The 20709-nt window shown below is 49.6% G+C and overlaps 7 protein-coding genes across 7 annotated transcripts; 4 read left to right on the forward strand and 3 right to left on the reverse strand.

Annotated features, from left to right (window-relative positions):
- Nucleotides 1–1880: 1880 nt before the first annotated feature.
- Nucleotides 1881–3980, reverse strand: A1O9_09365 (succinate dehydrogenase (ubiquinone) flavoprotein subunit; the record flags this gene model as incomplete). Its single annotated transcript, XM_013402058.1, has 2 exons — nucleotides 1881–3281; nucleotides 3429–3980. The coding sequence occupies 2 exons, from the start codon at nucleotides 3978–3980 to the stop codon at nucleotides 1881–1883; spliced, it is 1953 nt and encodes a 650-aa protein (XP_013257512.1).
- Nucleotides 3981–5376: 1396 nt separating this feature from the next.
- On the forward strand, nucleotides 5377–6840 carry A1O9_09366 (acid phosphatase; the record flags this gene model as incomplete). The annotated part of the gene is made up of 1 exon (XM_013402059.1): nucleotides 5377–6840. The coding sequence occupies one exon, from the start codon at nucleotides 5377–5379 to the stop codon at nucleotides 6838–6840; it is 1464 nt and encodes a 487-aa protein (XP_013257513.1).
- Nucleotides 6841–7395: 555 nt separating this feature from the next.
- Nucleotides 7396–8221, forward strand: A1O9_09367 (uncharacterized protein; the record flags this gene model as incomplete). The annotated part of the gene is made up of 3 exons (XM_013402060.1): nucleotides 7396–7627; nucleotides 7739–7977; nucleotides 8036–8221. 3 exons carry the CDS (start codon nucleotides 7396–7398, stop codon nucleotides 8219–8221), a joined length of 657 nt encoding a protein of 218 aa, XP_013257514.1.
- Nucleotides 8222–8830: 609 nt separating this feature from the next.
- A1O9_09368 (uncharacterized protein) lies at nucleotides 8831–10408 on the reverse strand (the record flags this gene model as incomplete). Its single annotated transcript, XM_013402061.1, has 1 exon — nucleotides 8831–10408. One exon carries the CDS (start codon nucleotides 10406–10408, stop codon nucleotides 8831–8833), a length of 1578 nt encoding a protein of 525 aa, XP_013257515.1.
- Nucleotides 10409–10774: 366 nt separating this feature from the next.
- On the reverse strand, nucleotides 10775–15723 carry A1O9_09369 (uncharacterized protein; the record flags this gene model as incomplete). The annotated part of the gene is made up of 2 exons (XM_013402062.1): nucleotides 10775–15670; nucleotides 15721–15723. The coding sequence occupies 2 exons, from the start codon at nucleotides 15721–15723 to the stop codon at nucleotides 10775–10777; spliced, it is 4899 nt and encodes a 1632-aa protein (XP_013257516.1).
- Nucleotides 15724–17030: 1307 nt separating this feature from the next.
- On the forward strand, nucleotides 17031–18238 carry A1O9_09370 (uncharacterized protein; the record flags this gene model as incomplete). Its single annotated transcript, XM_013402063.1, has 2 exons — nucleotides 17031–18010; nucleotides 18112–18238. The coding sequence occupies 2 exons, from the start codon at nucleotides 17031–17033 to the stop codon at nucleotides 18236–18238; spliced, it is 1107 nt and encodes a 368-aa protein (XP_013257517.1).
- A 782-nt stretch (nucleotides 18239–19020) lies between these two features.
- Nucleotides 19021–20528, forward strand: A1O9_09371 (AP-1 complex subunit mu-1; the record flags this gene model as incomplete). Its single annotated transcript, XM_013402064.1, has 4 exons — nucleotides 19021–19059; nucleotides 19115–19243; nucleotides 19295–20389; nucleotides 20445–20528. 4 exons carry the CDS (start codon nucleotides 19021–19023, stop codon nucleotides 20526–20528), a joined length of 1347 nt encoding a protein of 448 aa, XP_013257518.1.
- Nucleotides 20529–20709: the final 181 nt, after the last annotated feature.

The following is a 20709-nucleotide window of genomic DNA, read 5'->3' on the forward strand; positions in this document are numbered from 1 at the left end:
CAGAATTAATTACAGCTTACGAAGGACTCGTTGATAGTCTTTTTCTCTCCTCACCTTTTACTGAACCAGCTTCCAAAGCCATCGTAGTACCTTGCTAGCAACTAGGATATGGGATCTCTTGTCCCTGCTTTTGAGGGATGCGACATTATTGCCTCTCTCGCGTCGACCTGCCTTCCGCCTAACTTGAACTATCCCGCTCCGTCCCAATCAAGGAGCGGGTTGACGGCACCATTCCAAATGACCTTCTGGCGAGAACTGTTAATCAGGCATCGTCTTTTCTGTAGGATGCTAACATGGTACCTAAAACTGCGGCTAAGGTGTGTAACATTGTTCGTTGATGATTGGCACGGCGAGCGCAATGCCTCGCTTCAATAAGAGCTTGCGGCTGACACCGAGCTCAAGGCTGTCGCGAACCTTGTCGGGTTGAACCATGTAAGTCCTACATAAATGTCGGTACCACTGATCAAGGTTGGCAGTGGGCTGGTACAGGCGGAACAATATCCGGACGCCCACAGGCTGGTTGTATCTGGGTCCTCTCAATCAAGCACGTCAGTGGGCTCCAAAATTGAGTTTGAGTTGATCCGTGCGGATCTAGAGGACTCGTGCTCGTAACCGGAACTCGGTACTGTTATTGGGGATGCCATTCAGGTCTTTGCGTCCGCTTTTAGCACTGTTCATGTCAATTAACCACATGCCCCCCTTGGAGGCAAGTTTTGAACTTTCAATCGATGTTTTGCAATGGGAATCACTGGGATCGATGCTGTTCTTCTAAAGAAGGGTTGGTACGCCATATTGATTGGTGTTGAGCGCAGGAGTGTTTTTTTGGCTCTCGCTTGTCACTGGGTCTATGCTCGTTTTGACAGCTGACAGCTGATCCCAATACAGAGGATGACAGCGCCAGCCATGTCCCGGAGTTTCACCTAAGGCCAGTCCGACAGTTTGGCCGGCAGCTGTCAGTTCAGAGAATCATTCATGCTGCCGTTCGTCTTTGAGGCCATCTTGTCGAATCATCTGTTCTCGTTTCGGACTTGATGGACAGACAAATTCTATGTCGGCGAGATTCATCCATGACAAGCAAATTCGCGGAGGGTCCCCTGGGAAGGCCTTGAAGGGGCATTATTTCGACGCATTGCTGAATTGAGCAGCTGACAGCGAGACCGGCGCCAGTCGAGTGCCATTGGCACGGGACTGTTTTGCTCCAGGAGCGCAGCCGACAGAATCCGAACGCCTGGTTGATGGTCGATGTCACAATGAACCATGGTACGCCCCTGTACCCGCATTCTGGTACGCTGTCACATGTTTTCTCCTGAAATGGATGATGCTGGCGTTGTGGAAGAAGCCAAATGCTGTCCTGTGCTTCGCATGCTTGACACTATCACAAAATAGTCTGTACTCCCAAATGGGGACTTGATTCCAAGCGCACAGACCAAGTCATGCAATCGCTGATTTCACGGCGGATCGTTTTCTGGGCATCCTGTTGGGAATAAAAAGGCTATTAGACGCCGAGGCTGGCTCGAGCTTCAGGAGTCAGCCTCTCATGCATTGATCCCATCAAGCTAATCATCGGATAGAGCAACCACTAATTAAGAGAATACTCTTCTCCGATTCGGGTTGGAGAAACCCTGTCGCTCGAGCACGACATTGACTCCTTCAACTTGGGTTTGAACATTCCAATCAAGCTCTGGATGACTTGCTGTAGCTTTGGAACGGGTATCACTTGGAAAGAACAAGGTCCCCTTCTCTGGGAGAAAGAGGTAAAGAAGGCTTGGTTGAGGCTGCGCTTCCCATGAAAAGGAAAAACCATTTCATTCACTAAGATATACAGCAAAACCGTTCTGTTATTTGCTTGTCATAGTAACTCGCCTGCTTCCACGAAGCCTTTAGTAAGATCTTTTCACGGGAGGGACTGTCTTGCATTCAGCTTCATCCAGCGTATGCATAGTCACTGCTCGGTATCCTATCTGGATGTCCTTGCCGACGTCCTGCTGCCAACTCAGGCTGTGCTTCATGAACTCCTTATCATTTCGATCTGAGAAATCTTCCCGCGCATGGCTTCCCCTAGACTCCTTCCTCAACAGAGCACTCTTCGTAGTTTGCGCCGCGCATGTGAGTAGGTTGCGCATTTCCAACGTTTCGATAAGGTCTGAGTTCCAGATCAGGCTTTTGTCTTTGACGCAAACATCCGTTGCAAATGCTTCCTCGACTTCTTTGAGTCGCTGTGCACCTGCTGAAAGACTCTCTTTGTTCCTGAACACAGCGACATCCGTCTGCATGGCTCTCTGCATTTCCATCCGTAAATCGGCCGTGAGTCTAGTGCCATTTGACGTTCGGAACTTCTCGAGGTCTTCAAATCCGGTGATCCCAATTTCAGGGGTTATGCTGCCTCCGTTTCTGAAGACCGGCATTCCAATTTCGTTGTTCTCTGCGATGTCCCCTGCTGCTGCTCGGCCGAACACCACAATATCCAAGAGACTGTTGGCTCCAAGACGATTGCTGCCGTGAACACTGACGCACGCCACTTCGCCTGCGGCGTAGAGTCCCTCGACCGGCTGCTCAGAGCCAGAGTCCGGATCAACGCGAAGCACTTGGCCTTTCCAATTAGTGGGGATGCCACCCATGCAGTAATGGACTGTTGGTATCACTGGAATTGGTTCCCGAGTGATGTCAACACCGGAGAAAATGCTTGCAGTTTCTGCAATTCCTGGAAGTCTTTCCATAAGAACTTCTTTTGGTAAGTGGGAGAGCTGGAGATATATATGGTCTTTATCTGGACCGCAGCCACGGCCTTCCCTTATTTCCATGTTCATGCTCCTACTTACGACATCACGGCTGGCAAGGTCTTTGGCTGTAGGGGCATATCTCTCCATAAAACGTTCACCTCGACCGTTAAGCAGATATCCCCCCTCGCCTCTGGCGCCCTCAGATATCAACACCCCAGCACCATAAATTCCGCTGGGATGAAACTGAATGAATTCCATGTCTTGAAGAGGCAGTCCAGCTCTCGCAGCCATTGCAAGGCCGTCTCCAGTCGAGGTGTGAGCGGAAGTAGCTGAGAAGTAAGCACGACCATATCCACCAGTAGCAAGGAGGGTGTTTCTTGCAAATATCCTGTGCAAGGTACCTGTTTCCATGTCAATCGCAGTCAGACCTATGCAGTTGCCACCGTCCATAATCAGGTCCAGAGCGAACCACTCGATATGAAATTGACAATTGTGCCTCAGGGCCTGGCCATATAAGGTATGAAGCATGGAGTGGCCCGTCCGATCCGCGACACAGGCAGTCTAGGGAGCCAGAATCATTAGCGCATCTTCTTTACAGGAAAGAGGACTCATTGGAGCTTCTCCGTCATTGAGAGCTCGACATAATGGTACGAGGATCACTTCGCGGGCGGGTGGCTGACATGTCCTCAAATACTCAGATGGACTTACCCTGTATGCTTGCTCTTTCCCGTAATTTAGGCTTTGACCACCAAGAGGCCGTTGATAAATAAGGCCAGAGTCGGTTCGACTGAAAGGCATACCATATTCCTCAAGCTCGCGAACTGCCCTTGGTGCCTCCCGACACATATAATGGATCGCGTCCTGATCCCCAAGCCAGTCGGATCCCTTAACGGTGTCGTACATATGCCATCTCCAGTCATCCACCGTCATGTTTCCCAGTGCAGCATTGATGCCACCTTGGGCCGCCACCGTATGGGAGCGGGTGGGAAACAATTTGGTCACGACAGCGGTGTCGAGTCCCGACTCTGCAAGCCCAACCGCAGCTCGCAGACCGGCACCCCCGGCACCAACTATGACAGCATCATATTGATGATCGACAACCTCGAACCTTGCCCGAGAGCCGTTGATGGAGGAATTGGTCGCTTGTCGACGTTGGTGGAATGGCCTTTTCTGAATGGATGACCATTTTGAATACCGACGACTTAAACACGGTGGTGGCTTTATGACAGTGGGCACAATTCGTGGCAAGAACGCCTTCATCTTGAAGAATACCTTACTCAACTGCAATCGAGCATGGAGGATGAAGCCATGGGTGTCCCAGAATCCCCTATTTGGTAGGACGAGACGCAGAGTCACGATCAACAGCAGAAGCAACAGTCCTGACGGTTAATATCGAAATCTCGAAAAGCAGATTCGAGAGCCAGAGGCAGTTCCGAGATCGCTGGCCTGTTGATCTCCGAGGCACCCACGGTGAATGTTATCCTCCCGGTGATTGCCGAGATTGGGAAGTCTCGCCCAATCAACATGCAGCCATTGCTCATCTGAGTCACGCTTGGCTTCGCCACTATGAGCTGGTCGCTCTGAGCGGTGGTCCAAAGATGTGAGCGGCATTGGATTTTACGGTCAAGTTCATACACATAGGTTGCTATGTATTTGGAAAACCTATTACAGTAGCCACGAGGTTTGTGCGTGGCCGACATATGCACGTGGCCAGCACAGTCATAGCTTTCGTCACGTGTTTCTCCAAATCCCAACTCATCGGCTTGGCAGCCAGCATGGCTAGAGACGGCGATGCTGCTTCTCACGGATTCTGATTGCTTGCTCCTCTACAGCCTTGATACTTGCCATAGCGTTTTATTCGTTGTTATCAGTGGTTGACCTCATGAGGCGGCGCACCACGTTCCTGACAGCAAAACGCTCAAATGCTGTGGCGGAACGATCAGCCGACAACAAGATCGACGCCACAAGCCTAATAGCTGGGACCTTTCCAAGCATGCCTATCGTACCGCCCTCCTGCTCGTCAACTACCTAACTTTCCAATTGTAGCGTTATCGAATGCAAACTTGGGTTTTGAAGAATACCTGGCTTTGGAGGATAAGGGACAGTCTTTTGCAGGTAGGGATCTTCATGCGGGTTTGTCCGCACGAGCCCCTCGGCGTTGAACGGTCGTACGAGCAAACCTCTCATCCTCTGCGACCCTTTCGGGTTACTCGCACGAGCTTAAGCATCAAGCACTGTAAGCATTTGCTTAAAACTCAAGCCGTGCTGCCGAGAATCCAACGACTGGTCTCTCTAATTGGCTCCCTCACCTTTCCCATTCGGTTTGCCGAGAGGGGAGCGCGAGATAGCCAACGATATCTTTTCCTCCATTGACTAAGAGGGACCCAATGTCAAGCTGCCTCTCCTTCTCCGGTCCCTGCCCATCCGCAGTGTGGATCAGAGAGGGGTAGAAAGGTTTGCCAGAATTTCTGATAAGGGAGCAGTTAGTGAAATTCTTTTACTGTGTATATCTGTTACATGACTGTGTAAGTCTCTTTCTTATCTGACTTCGCTCCTCTATTGCGGCCAGGTCATATATACATCTACAGGACACCAAGTACCCCGCTTGGTGCTTCATACAGTCCATCAACAAGACTTGTAGGGTTCTTTGGTCGCCATGTATTGCACCGCACTTCCTATCTTGGCCATTTTGGCCACATCTGCAGCTGCAGAGACTGTGCTGGGGGTTTATATCTTCTCCCGCCATGGCGACCGCACTCCAAAAGCATTGCCGCCTGCAAGCCTGACCGACCTTGGTTACTCAGAGGTGTTCACCTCTGGGACGTATTACAGAAATCGTTATGTCACGGCTAACGCTTCCCGTCCGATCCATGGTCTAAACACAGACATCGTCCAACAATCTCAAGTTTCTGCATCTGCACCGGTTGATAATGTGCTGCAGAATTCTGCCATGGGCTTCTTGCAAGGTCTCTATCCTCCTGTTGGAACAACCCTAGGTTCCAGCACTCTCCGCAATGGCACAACCGTAGAGTCTCCCCTTAACGGATATCAACTCATTCCATTGGAGCTGGTGACCACTGGAGCCAACAGCGAGAACTCAGCCTGGCTACAAGGCGCAACGGACTGTGCGAATGCTCAGATCTCCTCAAACAACTACTTCACATCCTCTCAATATCTCGACACATTGGCGGGCACCCAGGACTTCTATAATGGCCTCTCGCCGATGATCAACCGCACTTTTACTGCTGCACAGACCAGCTTCAAAAACGCATATACCATCTTCGATTTGCTCAACGTCGCATCCATCCACAACTCAAGCGGCAACTTTCCAAACGCTGACCTCCTTACGCCCGAGACCTTTTTGCAGGTACGGACGCTGGCAGATCAACATGAATTTGGTCTTGCGTACAATGAGTCCGAGCCCATTCGTGCGGTCACGGGATCCATCATCGCGGGTGAAGTCATGGATGCTCTGAACAATACCATCACTGGAAAAGGCAAGAACAAATTGAATATTCAATTTGGTGCGTACGCCGGCATGTTGTCCTTCTTTGGGCTCGCAAAATTGACATTAGCCGATGCGGATTTCTACGGGGTGCCGGATTATGCATCCAGCTTGTCGTGGGAATTGGTCACCAATGCAACCGTGAACGCAACTTCCTTCCCAAGTGCAGATGATATTAGTGTGCGATTCTACTTCCACAATGGGACCACCAGTGAGAGCTCGGAGCCACGTGAGTTCCCACTTTTTGGAACTGGTCGCAGCCCACTGTCATGGAGTGAGTTTACTGGTGGCATGGCCAAGTTCAGCATTTCTGGTCAGGAGCAATGGTGCACAGCTTGCGGCAACAGCACCGGAGTCTGCTCATCTAGTGCTCTCGGAGACGGAGACGCGAATGTTGGCTCGACCTCCAACAATAACGGGAGTGGCGGGATTTCCAAGGCTGTCGCAGGAGTCATTGGAGCTATGGTTACCCTGGGTGTCGTCCTTGGTGCCGAACTACTCATTCTGTTGGTCGGAGGGTTCACTCTCGTGAGCAAGAAGAAGTTAAACAGAACGTCCAGTACCGAGAGTGCTCCAGCTGGTATGGGTAGCGCAAATGTCGGAGCTAAGGTGTAAGGTGTGGCGTCCTGTTGACGGCTTTCAGAAAGTGGTGTCTTTGCAGTAGTTTTCTGATTTGATATTGATGGCAGAACACAACTGCTAGCGCTGGTGATGGCGAACCACGTGAGCAACTATACAACAGCTATGGTTTAAGCAGATAGTTGAAGTGAATAAGTCATGAATTACCCCCGGTTGGAATTCCATTGAAGCTCCAACGTGACACAAACGCACTTGTACTCCACCGAAGTTTATCCTGGCGCACTCCCAGCCAGAACCTTTCACATTTCCACATAGGTCCTAGAGATTGAAAGTCGATGAGTTGTTTTGACGATATTGTGTTCAATCTGCCTCCGCTATTTCTAAGCCTGCGCCCCGCGAACCAGCATCCTCACAACTACATAGCTGCCGCGTCCGCTCACAATGCCATCTAACACGCCAGATACAGCACGAGCGCTGTTGCGATTACTCCGTCCACGCCCCGTTTGCGAATGCCTCTATGCTCGTCCCCTGCGACGCAAGAATCCACGGTCCTCTCGTAATGTCTCGACTGCGTCCCCTCAGCTCTCCGAGATGGAGGTAGAGCCCGAACCATCGCCACGCTGGTCGCATACGCCGCCTGCGATGAAGGCGCCCTTCTCTGCGAGACTAAAAAGCGACAATGTCCGTCCGCTGAAGATCAATTCTGATCCGCGGAAGCTCGACCAAGTATACGTTAGCTTCTTGGGACAAGATGGAGACAAGTTACTCTCGGATGAGACGAAATGGCTTGCTGTCACCGCGAAAAGTTATGACCACGGCCGCCGTGGGTTTAATGATCGTTTGGCTTTTTTCGGTCTGCCCTGCCCTGTCCCGTGATGTTTTGAGCGAAGCACAAGGGAAGAATGACACTCGCTGATACCATTTTCATTTACAGGGAAACGAATACTCGAACTACAGTGCTCGCTCGGGCTACTAAGCGTCAGTAACACGTCGTCACAGTTCTTTAAGAATGATCCACACGGCCTCGGCCGAATACCATATTCAAATCCGGCCACTGACGGGGTGGAAGTTCTCGCTGGCGGTGCCAGGAACTGGTTCGCACATCACAAAAACATTTCCAAGATAGCCATCCAATACGGTTTCCACGAAGTAGTACGGTGGGTTCCTAGGCTGGTAAGTTGGAGGTGATCCGTTCGCTGTGCCTTTTCACGAGATGCTAATTCAGTCATAGCCGGACAATCTGGAGTCATCTGGCTCAGACCTGGTGTATTCACAAGCGCTACTGGCAGTGATTGGGGCTCTAGCACTAGAGCAGGGCAGTGCGGTTGCCAATCGAGCGGCAAAAGAGAGGATATTGATTCCTATGGGACTGAGAGTAAACATGGATAAGAAGGTGGACCAAATACGAGAGACTTGAATTGAACTTCAGGCTTCGAATCGGGGCTTTCACTTCCGTGTATTGGAAAAGGGAATTTTTCTAATTGTACAAAATATTTACAAGGAGATGTATGGGTCCTCTGACACCGCCTGAGCAACAGTTGCTCTCTTGGAAAAGAATCCGAGAAGCACAAATACTCAGCCAGCTCTTATGGCACCGGCATATGGATTGGTCTCCGCGTCTCTAAATCGCAAAGTCTGGCAACTGATGAGAACCGTAGAATTGTAACAAGATGTCACCTTTCCAGGTCATAAATGCTGCATTGCACTGTCTTTTGGGCGCGTGGATAGAGAGGAGAAAAGACTCGAAAAAGTCTCTTGCAGGCAGTCTTTTATTTCGGTTCTCCGAAAAAGATTGTTCTTGGCGTCTGCCAATGTCCACCCCACGTGAGGACAGGGCGGCCTTATCCCTGTCCCGATGCGGGATAATATCAGGGCCGTTTTAAATAGCATTTGCCTCCAGAATCGCATTGCACACACCCCTTGCTCTACAGTTATTAGTATAGCATTGAGTGCGTTAATGCGCGACGCACATGACACGATGTTACAGACAAAACTGCGTACTTGCTGTAGCTGCTCCGCTCTGCTGTCAACCTCGTGCGGTATTTTGTAGGGAGTAGTCCATGTGGTTTCCAACACTAGCCTTGTCCAAACGCCGTTTCCTCCAACCCATCCCTCTGTTCTTGATACAACATACAGCTACTGCGCCGAAGCCACCACTCCATAGGCCCAATACAGTGAAGAACCAGCCCCTCCCTGCAGCATCGAGCAATGGCTGCAGGGCCGCAACACCCGTAGCCGCCATGGCGCACCTTGTGATACTGGCTGCTGCCGCCGCCGTGCTTGGACTCTCTGGAAACACGTCAACCAGCAGGGTATTATAGACCGTGTAGAAGCAAGTCCCCCAGAAACCCTGCATGAACTGCAGAATCAGGAGTACTGACACATGGACTTGGTAGTGCACAGCCCATCCGTATCCAATAAGCCCAAGCGTGGAAACGAGTAATAGCCAGTCGCTGCCGCGGGCTCGTGCTCGTTCGATCGGAAAGTCTTTCAAGTTGTCGCCGGATACGCTGTCAATGGTCCAATTAATCTTCCTTGCTGTAGATTTGTAGTTGTAGTCCATGACTTTGCCGATACAGTAGCCTCCAATAATGATGCCAATGCCACGGGGCAGGTATGCCAGTCCAATTTGGAATTCATTAAAATGGTACATCTGGCTGTAGATGTCGGGGATCGCAGCGACCAGCGAGTAATCGACGGTATAGAACGATCCGTGCATCCAAAGCACCAAAAAAGTGTCCAAGTGGAAAATGATACGCAAGCACGCCAGTGGATTGCCCACCTGGAATTTCCAGGAATTTCCAGCGTCACTTGGTTGATGTTGCTCGTTCTTACCACTTTGAGAGGATATGATTTCTCGATCTCTCTTGAGGAACAGACTAGCAAGCTTAAGCCAGGTCCAATTCCACCAAGGCAGAGTCACTCGTCCTTCACCGTTGCCCACCAAAGGCCTCGCCGTCTCTGGCAGGAAAGTCCCCACAAGGACCAACAGTAAACCACCAACAATGACCAGCGCCCAGAAGACCCACTCGAAACTTCCGCTGGAGTATGCGACCCAGCCACCAACGACAGGACCAATACAAGCACCCAAGTTCAAAGCCATGCTGACGGGGCCCAGCATCCTGCCTCTCTCGCTCGGCACGCACACATCAGCCACCACGCCAAATGAAATTGCATATGCCGCGCTTGCACCGAGACTCTGTATTGCTCGAAGCGCTATGAGAGCGCCATAGTTCTCAGTATTCAGCGCGAGACCCAAGTTTGCAGCCATGTAAAGTGTCAGAGTAAGTAGACACGCTGGTCTTCGGCCCATTGAGTCAGACAATGGTCCAAATATCGCTGGCGATATCGCTTGAAACACAATGTATATTGTGAGTGTTAAGTTGATAGCCTGTGCCGTCGTGTGGAAGTGCTCTCTCAGAAGGGGGAGAAGAGGGAAGTAGATTGTAGCAGTCAGCGGCGAGGTGATGGTGGCGAATCCGAGCAAGGCTATAAGGAGGCGCTTCTGCGGCTGTGTGAACAGTGTATACGGGCTTGAAACTTCCTCCAGGGCCTGATTTACACCGCCTTTATTAGTGTTTTGAATCTCCATGATTTCATCCATTGTGTGGTTTGTTGCTTAATGTACTGTGACTAACACAGCACTGGGCTGAAGGATACATCAGGTTTGCAAACATGAGATGAGAGGAAATCGGTCAATCAGGAAGGACTATGGCGGCATGTTAATATGCCGCAAAACTGACATAGACAGGTGTTCAGTCATATCGGATAGCTAGATGGAAATGGCTGAAAGGTAGGTGTTATACAGTCTGAAAAGTGGGGCCCCCCTAACGCGGGGTATACTCAATTGATAAACACTCTCACGAGACTTATCCGGCGGGGTTTATTTTGCTGAGGAGTAATATCATGATTTGTGGAGATCATTTGGGCTAATCTGCTCTCAACCTGTCCATGGAAGCAGGGGAGTACATTAATGACCAATAACGTCGAAGTTCGTCTTGACTGTCACAATATTCCCCTCTTGAGGGCAGAGGAACACTCCATCTTTTAGCATTGAGCACTGTTTCAAACCTTCGACGTCTGTCCAATCCCTTGGAATGAAGTAGTGGCGCACTAAAGGGCAGGATTTTGAGAGCCGTGTCAACTTCATCGAGCATACCCAAAGATCTCGATCTAGAAAGACCAGCCGCCCGCCTGACAAGACGCCCAATGTGAACTCACATCCTTGAGTCAGCTCATCCGCAAGCTGTAAACAGTCCAGCTCACAACTTCTTGCGAAACCCTTCGGTATCTCCAGTGCCGTGGCTGGTACGGCGAAGAGCCGATTTTGCATTCTGCTCCGCAGGGCATGCTCCTTGATATGAACCAGTATGTGCTTTTCATCTTGAGTGAGCATTGCCCTCATTATATATCTCGTAGGTTTTGCTTCCGACGGCGTCATCATGTCCCGCACACTCTTGGGTGGCTTGATATCTGAGAATGTCGAGCTCTGCCTTATCAGAGGGAATTTCTCAGTGTTGAATTTGAACTCGAAGATCTGATGTAAACCTTCCCATTGATGTACATGTATATTTTCGGGACCGACGCCCATGAACAGCTTGTTATCCCCTGCATGGTTCAACCAATTGCGTTGATCGGCATCGATTATTTGAACAGAATCCTTCAACCTGCCCTCATCGATGTCCCATGTCTGTGCGAGGTCACTGGTGACAACAAGAAGGAGACGTGAAGAGAAATCAAGCAGCAATTGATGTATAGCACGACCTTCCAAATCGAATCTGGGTGTTTGTGACTGCTCGACAACGGCAGATTCGAGTTGTCCATGACCCCAATGACTCAGCCTCAGAATACATATGTCAGCAGCAAGGTCGGCAACAGCAATGATACTACTAGTGGAATCCCAAGTGAGGTGAGTGACAGGTTGAAAATTGTTAAACCGTGTCAGTTCACTTCTCGACGATGTCTTCATATCGGTAATATGCACCTCGCCATCTTCGTTGCCGGTTGCGTAGTAAAGTCCGTTTGGAGCTGCGGCCAGGATAGATAAAGCTGTGTACTGTCGAGCGTCTGCCTCGGATACATGGGATATCACAGTCCCGCGTTGATCGTCGCTAGAGGTATCACTGAATGAGTCTTCTGCTTCCACAAGTCGGACCAAGCCATTAGGCTCCCACGCATTGATTGTTGCACCACGAATGTCATAAAAGCGTGCAGAATCGGGGCTGAAGGATAATCCACTGACAAGATCCCCTGAAGAAAGTTGATATATGGCGGCAAAGAATGCAAAATTCCAGACCTTGACAGTACCGTTGGAGTCACTGGTTACAAAGACCTTGCCGTTAGGACTCACGACAAGCTCATCGACTGAAGCGGACACTTCGTGAGTCTCATTTGTTATGGGATGCCATTTAAAAAGAGTTTTCCCCTTGTACCAGCCGACAATATGGCCGCTGATAGGATTCCATGCGAAAAGCTCTACAGGAAACCACATCTGCGGAGAATCAAGATTCGTGCCTGGCCTCATGCACCGACTCACAACAGACGCGCTGTCCAGGTCCCAGATTGTGAGAGGAAATGATCTGTAGCAGACGCCGATTTGCGTACCACCCGGGTTGATTGCCATGTAACTCGGACTGTTGATAATCGTTGTCTGAGACTGAGACTCTTCTTTGAGCAAAGCAGGATTTATAATCCTCCAACTAGCTTCATCATCTGTCAGCTGTAGAATTCGCACCGATCTATCGTCCGTTGCAGCAATAACGCGCTGGTCATTCATCGCAAATGCAACAGACAGTGCTCTGCCATTCGCTTGATTTGCCACTTGTAGGCGAATTATCCCTTCGGGAAGATCCCATACCTTTGTCGTTGTCAGGCCGTAGGTTACAAGAATGTTGCCTTTGAGGTTCATACACATATTAGTTACAGCTTCACCGTGACGGAGCGTGCAGACTTCTCCAAAATCAACAGAGCTCCAAACGTAGACCTTTCCACCATGACTTAGTACTGCTAGATGGATTCCAAGTGAGATGATCTTTATGGCAACCTCATGTTGAGGCAGGGAGTTACGCGCAAATATGTCACTCCACGAGTCACTTTGACCGGTCAAGACAACTTTTGAGGTTCGAAATTGTCGATTGATTGTAGAGGTGGATGGACACAAGGCTGGAATTGTCTCATAGATAGCGTATGGCTGGGTGATCAATTGCTTGTTGAACTTCGCTGTTAGTCTCACTAGATCCCCTGCCCAATTCTCCAGGAGCTCAACCGTGGACAGGCGATGAAGCAACGGATTCCGAGAGTTGTTGAGCTTTCGATTAGCGGCAATAAAGGACAGTAACCCTTTTCCGGCTCTGGCTAGAGTCCTTACTTGGTTTAGAATAGCGACGACAAAGATCCAATCGAGTACACAGGGGCTATTGAAGAATCCTTCCAGCGCGTCGAGAACCCGGTCGGAGAGCGGATCGGCATGGCCAAGGTGATAGATCCAAGAGTTGGTGCCATATAGGACAAATGGCTGCTCAGTTTCCAGTTCCTTTCGAACCTGCTTCTGTCCCTTCGAACCAAGTGCAGTCTTGCGTATGTCCAACTGCCTCAGACTGGAAAGAGTTTTCACCAAAAGCGCACTGTTCGCGTTTTGACGATGAATCGCGACAGCACTTTTCGACCGCTTAGTCAAAAAGTCTCGTGCAGTCTGATGCACCGTAGTGACATGATCTGTGCTGTCGATAACCACAAATTGTCCACAGACCTCACGAATAGTCCTTCCTAGATCCAGAATGTCGTCATAGTCTTTCCCTATGGCTTGGATCAATTCAACTGTCTTCAGAGGTTGTGGCACACAAACGGCCCACTGCAAGAGCTCCTTTGCCAATCCAAGCCGTCCGTCACTTGTGCCCTTGATGATAGAAAGCTCCATTCGTTCGTACATTCTTGTTATATCTTCGGGCATTTGTTCCAATGCGGTTGTTGTTTCTCTCTCTGTTTGACACATTTGAAGCTCTTCAATTACTAGGCTGACCCAGAGAAAATTACCTCTCGCGCGTTGGAGAATTTCGCGTTGAAGTCGTGATTTTAAAGACGGACCTCCCGGAATGAGATCAAGCTCTCTGGCAACTAAAAGCTCAATATCTTGTGCATTGTGCATTTGGCCACCTGCATCAATCATGTCAACTCGAAGTTGTCGCTGAAGCTTCTTGAACCTCAATGCTAATGCCTCCGAGTGTCGACCCGTAACAAGAACTTTCATAGTGGCTCTTGATCTTAGGATCAATTCTTCAAGCAACTCAATGACTGCATCTGGCGACTCTGATTCATCGAGGCCATCTATTACCCAATATACGGGGCGCTTAAAATCTTTGTCGAAGAAGAGAGTCTGGAATAATCTCTGCCAAAGTAGGCGATAGTCACTTTTGTTCAGATAATTGTCCTCGGATAAAGTTGCGATGACTTCTGCAGCAAACTCGGGCACTTCGCAAGAGATTTGATATGCCAAAGACTTTAACAATCCAACAATGGATCGGCGCGTCTGATCACGATAATCGAAGAAGTAGAATTGGCAATCATACCCATTCGTCTGAAGGTGGTAGAAAATGTAGCTTGAGAGGACTGATTTGCCACTTGCAGGAGGTGCAGTGTACCAAACAAGTTGTGATCTGGACTGATCTGTCATCCAGGTCTGAATTGAGGCATCTTTCAATATCCACTCGCAACTACCGGAGACCCAGCGCTTACGGAGCGGTTTCAAGTCATCGGCGGGCATTCGGGAGATGTCCAGAGCCTTTCTGACTTCCTCAGCCAATTTTGATGTCGATGTACTAGGCGTTCGGTGAATGGACCTGCTAAACTTGTCTACAAGACCTCTGAGCACATCGCGAACAATAATGTAGCTTGGGTCTTCGTCATTTTCGAACTTGCAGACAGTGTGATGGTCTGCTGGAAGTCCTCGCGATTCTTCATTTTCATAGCCGAGAAGGGCAGAGTCTTTGGTAACGATCATTTTATAACTGCCTGCTATCGAAGTAGCATAGGTTTCATGGAAGGAGATTATTGAAAGTTTCCAGGCAATATGACGGAACTGCTCATTGATATCCTCGATCGCCGATGACTGCGGCGCCAATTCTTTTAGAAATTGTCGAGCAGGCTGAAAAATTAGCGTGAGAATTAAGTCCAGCGTGTTCGCCAGGTCTGAGCCACGATGAGGGGTTGAAAAGAAAATAACTGCCGCCATTGATTTTACTAGTGTCTTGCAGTGTTCGTCATCCTGGGCCAAAATGAAAGCCTTTTTTACAACGAGTCCACCCATAGAGTGAGCGACGAAGATGATAGGTGCTTCACCGAGTCTGAGGTTATAGTCACCGTTGCATTTTTTATGCCGCATATCAAATAGGAGCGCCTTCGCGAAGTCTGTGATATTTGCGACGCTCTTCAAACCAAGAACTTGAGAGTCATAGCCGTAGGTGAACAGTCGTGCTCTAGCAAGCTTGGGGTCTTTTGGGAGCCATAGCTGCGGCCAAAAGAAATCGGGGTCATGGTTGTGCGACCATGTTTTAGTACTGTGGCCTCCAAGGCCGTGTACGAAGATGATATTTGCGATTGGTCTCGAGGAGGGTCCATGTATGCAATCAAGTCCGAGTCTGTTGGGCGCATTGTTTGCAGGTCCACCTGTCTCGCCTTTCACAGTCGGCGTCAAGTCTGCATTGGAAGCACGATGCACTGAAAGGGTGGCAACGGAGCCGGAGCTTTTCCTTCGCACCCAGTCCAACGCGGACCCGGATGATGACTTCCTTTCGGTCAAGCCTGGGGGTGCTGACGGCTTGCTCTGCTGCGCCTTGTCTCGATGAGAGAAGCTGGAGCGTAATTTCCCAAGCTACAATGTGTGTAAGCACCCAAATTGTGGGAGTTAACATCGAATCGTACCATTGATGCAATTTGCGACGGCGGGGGTTGTGTCGCCGTAGCAGATTCGATATTGGGACTAGATGTTCAATTCAATATGAATGATGTCCCACAGCATTGCGGTCTGTCGTGACTGGGAGAATCGGACCTAAGAATTAGGCTAGTAATGAAGGACAAGTGATCATGAAAAATATAGAGTCACGGCTTCCACCCGACTATGTTCGGTCTGTACTGGAGTTAAGTCGCTGCTTGAGATGCACGAGGCTATGCGAGCGCAGTCGTAGGTTGAGATGGAATATGTCTCTGCGGGAATCAAGCATAAGCCTGATCCAGACTAGAACATGGCTACGCATACTCCAAATCGGAGAGATCAGAAGAAAGGAGAGCGCGGCACTAACCGTCTTGAATTGCGACATCCCACATTAACCCGGCGCAGTTCCTAACTCCATGCTAATCGAAGCGCCCCAAAAGGATCCCTGCAGTAAAAAGCCCTTGTGCACCAGCAAGGGCAATCGACTTATCAGCACAAGGCCAGGCAGTCATCGGCGCAACTGGCCCCAATGGGTGCTCGAAGGAGAACCATCTAGTCAGGGACATCTCTCCGCTTCTTTGATCATTGTCAAACGCGAGCTGCCCGGGACAATTCGTGCTGTGGGTCTCGAACCCATCGTGTCCTTTTGGTCGAAGTGTGCTATGAGAGAAAACAGGCACGATGCAGCCAGTTCAAAGATACTCAACCCAGGGCTTGCATTAGTCTGTCTCGAACGTTGCAAGTGGAATGATGAGAGGAGTCGAGGAGAAGAAGGGGTTCAACCCACGTCAAATCAAAGCCGGCAAACAAAGTTCCGGGGCAGCATTTTGCTTCATCCCCCGGCGGCAAGCGGCCGTGCTTGGCATCGGCAGCCAATCACGCCATGCATCTAACATTATGAGGCGGCGGCTGTGCTGGTGTATGGAGTATGGATCCTGTTACACACTATGAGCCTGCCCTAACAACCAACAGCAGGCGTCAAATTTACGGAGTGCCATATTTCTAGTGGATGCGACTAATCAGTGCAGCAAGGATTGGGTCAATCCAGTTTCCTCAACTTGTGACCTCGGTCGCTGTAAGCAATGCTAGGCCAAAGAGGACTCAATGAATTTACAGGGAGCATCTTGCTTCCTCCAGATTATCTGAGGCTTTCCATCATTCGATTACATAGGTGGATTTCATAAGGCTGGAGTTGTCGCTTTTCCGATCTGGAAAGCCGTGTTGTTCTATCTCCCTGTACAGTCTTCAGTATCTGATCTCTCCCTTCTTAATATCAAACAGGGCTACTTGACCGATCAGTATGAGCGAAACTGCTGTGCATACCCTCCTGACCCATGACAAGCCGAAGTTTTCCAATATTGCAGGCGACTTTCCCCTCGATGACAATGTCATCAAACAGTTTCCTGAGGGTACGAAGGTTCTATGCGCCAACAAGTTTGGACAATCAAAATGGACACTTACAGCACGTCTAGACGTTGAAGACGTCAATGGAATCCCGGCCTCCTACTTCCTGAAATGCGCTGCCGAAGATGCCGGCCGCGTCATGATGGAAGGGGAATTCAACGGCATGTCGGAACTCCACAAGACAATGCCTGAGCTCGTCCCAGAACCATATGGCTGGGGAAAGTTCTCAGTCACCGCTCCAGAAACGTATTTCTTCTTATCAAAGTTTATCGATATGTCTGACCGTGCACCGGAGCCCAATCAGCTGTGCTCCAAACTCGCAAAACTGCATAGAATTAGTGACTCTCCAACCGGCAAGTTTGGCTTTCATATCACAACATGCCAGGGTCGAAGACCACAGGCCGTGGCATGGGAGAGCAACTGGACGATCTATTTCGGAAACCTTCTCCGCCATGTCATCGCCATGGATGATGTAGAGAATGGACCTTGGGCTGCCTTAACGAAGCTTGAGGATCGGATCCTGTCACACGTGGTGCCATACCTCCTTGATAATCTCACCAAGGATGGCCGAGTCCTCAAACCATGCTTGATTCACGGGGATCTTTGGGAAGGCAATACCGGAACATCCTACTCCACAGGAGACATCTACCTCTTTGACGCGGCGGTAATGTATGCACACAATGAGTTCGAAATCGGTGATTGGCGGTGCGACTACAATAAGATTCACAACAAGAGCTACACAAGAGCATATCTCCGCCACTACGGGCCCAGTGAACCGAGAGAAGAATGGGATGATCGGAATCGCTTATACTGTATATACTATAATGTTTTGTACTCAGTAAATCACCTGAGTCAGGGGAAGGCTGTGAGGCAAAGGTAAGTGTGTGCTGTTTGTGAATATGCACCTTGCTCGCAAACCTCTGGTCTACGCGGGTATAAGATGGAGCCTTATTGGCACAAGCTGACTTGTACCATAGAGCCTTCGACGACATGTATTATCTAATTGATAAGTTTGCCCCATTTCCCGCAGGCGAAGGTCCTCCGCGGATTGTTGAGTCAGAAAGGGCAGAACTACCTGAAGGCGGGGACCATACCAAAACTTGATATTGTGCAAGGATGTTCACGTTACCGCTCACACTTCTGCACTTCCTTCTGTTCATCTTTACTTTCCTCACGAGTTTTTCTAACAGTCGAATCTCCGTCGCATCCTTCCAAGTGGTCACGAACCTTGCCCTCATCTCTGGTGATATTGATCGCTATCTTAAGTTGAGCAGTTTCTGAGAGCCAGCACTGGAAAGTCTTGCCACCGACTCTGGCACTGCGGATGACTATTAGGGTTTATCTTTTCCACCCCTTTGGGCAAAAACATGGAACTCCTCATCAGTGATGGTCAAACCTTAATAGCATAGGGGTATTGAAGCAAACGTCGTGAGAGGACGGTAGCCTGCGGATCACGATTGACGGCCCCTTTCTATCCTCAATTATAAATTTACGCCGAAACAGGCCTATAGCTTTGACTTAGAGGTGCTGCTTTCTCGAAATTCATGCTGTCTTCATGGGATAGGGAGTAGATTTCTCAGAGAGTCTTGCACCAACCCCTCTCAACTCTGTCGAACTACTCATGTCTAAGAGAGTTACAGGGTAGCATGATATTAGTCCTGGTAAGGAATTATTTGGGGCCGCTTTTAGTTTCTTGGCATCTGATAGTCCCCAGGTGTCCCTCATCTCAGGAACAGGTCAAGGGATCTACTACGCGGAAATGCGACAGCGGTATGAACATTATTCCTGCGTCTGCATGTTCATGATGATAAACCCTTGATTCTCCCTGTGACGTCCATCAACAACCGCATCCTCGACCTAACCGAACACTTGCACAATTCGCAACCATGGCCTCGGCACTCTTCTTCCTCGACTTGAAGGGCAAGGTAAGCAACCAAGGAGGCAATGTGATGGCTAGTCCAGGAGTACTGATCTTTGCAGACCCTTCTTGCCCGGAACTATCGAGGAGACATTCCCATGTCCGCTGTAGAAAAGTTCCCTATCCTACTCTCAGAAGCCGAAGAAGAATCGTCGGCCGTTCCCCCTTGCTTTTCCGACGAAGGCATCAATGTTCGTGCGAGTCATGTGCTAAACTTTGCCTGAAATCTAACCCTTCTATAGTACCTCTATATTCGGCACAACAACTTGTATCTCCTTGCATTGACAAAGCGAAACACGAATGCCGCAGAAATCCTCCTTTTCCTTCACAAGATCGTCGAAGTCTTTACCGAGTATTTCAAAGAGTTGGAAGAAGAGTCGATACGAGACAACTTCGTCATTATATACGAGCTGCTAGATGAGATGATGGACTTTGGATATCCCCAAACCACCGAATCCAAGATTTTACAAGAGTATATCACGCAGGAGTCACACAAACTCGAAGTTCAAGCTCGTCCACCCATTGCCGTCACAAACGCGGTGTCGTGGCGGAGCGAAGGGATTCGATACCGGAAGAACGAAGTCTTCCTGGACGTCATAGAGTCACTTAATCTGCTAGTGTCTTCGACAGGCAACGTGCTAAGATCAGAAATTCTCGGAGCCATCAAGATGAAATGCTATCTTTCTGGCATGCCGGAACTTCGACTCGGCCTCAACGACAAAGCCATGTTCGAGACTACGGGACGGGCTACTCGAGGGAAAGCAGTGGAGATGGAAGATGTTAAATTCCACCAGTGTGTCAGGCTGTCGCGGTTCGAGAACGACCGAACCATCAGCTTCATTCCACCCGACGGAGAGTTTGAACTCATGAGCTATCGCCTGAACACAGCGGTCAAGCCACTGATATGGGTCGAGGCAGTGGTGGAGTCTCATTCTGGATCCAGGATGGAATATATGCTCAAGGCGAGAGCACAATTCAAGCGAAGGTCAACTGCCAATAATGTCGAAATCACCATACCCGTGCCGGAAGATGCAGACACTCCACGATTCAGAACTAACGTCGGATCCGTGCATTACGCCCCTGAGAAGTCGGCGATCGTGTGGAAAATCAAGCAGTTTGGTGGAAGCAAAGAATTCCTCATGCGCGCAGAGCTTGGCTTACCTAGCGTCAAAGGTGATGATGAGCGTGGTGGAGGTATGACTGGCGGCTTTGGCGGCAGTATGGGCGGTATCTCTGGTGAAGGCAAAGCAAAACGACCCATCAACGTCAAATTCGAGATTCCCTATTTCACGACCAGTGGTATCCAGGTCAGATACCTGAAGATCATAGAGCCAAAGGTTTGTTGGATCCTATTCCAGATTCAATTCAAGTTCGTTCACTGACTCTCCACAGCTGCAATACCCCTCCTTGCCCTGGGTCCGATATATCACACAATCAGGCGATATCGCAGTCAGATTGCCCGATGTACAGAACTAAAAACCTTTACGTGCTCAAGATTGATTTACGAAAAGAAGCCTTCACCCACCCTTACCTCGAATGAGTATCTGCCTCAATCACTGTGTAGCTTTTTTTTGAGTACCACACAGCGACAGCAACAATTGGCGAAACAAATTAGGTTCACCTAGACCAGACCGAGCGAAGCTCTGAAGGGATTGCT

Source organism: Exophiala aquamarina (genome assembly GCF_000709125.1).
Source record: "Exophiala aquamarina CBS 119918 chromosome Unknown aczIA-supercont1.9, whole genome shotgun sequence".
NCBI lineage: Eukaryota > Fungi > Ascomycota > Eurotiomycetes > Chaetothyriales > Herpotrichiellaceae > Exophiala > Exophiala aquamarina.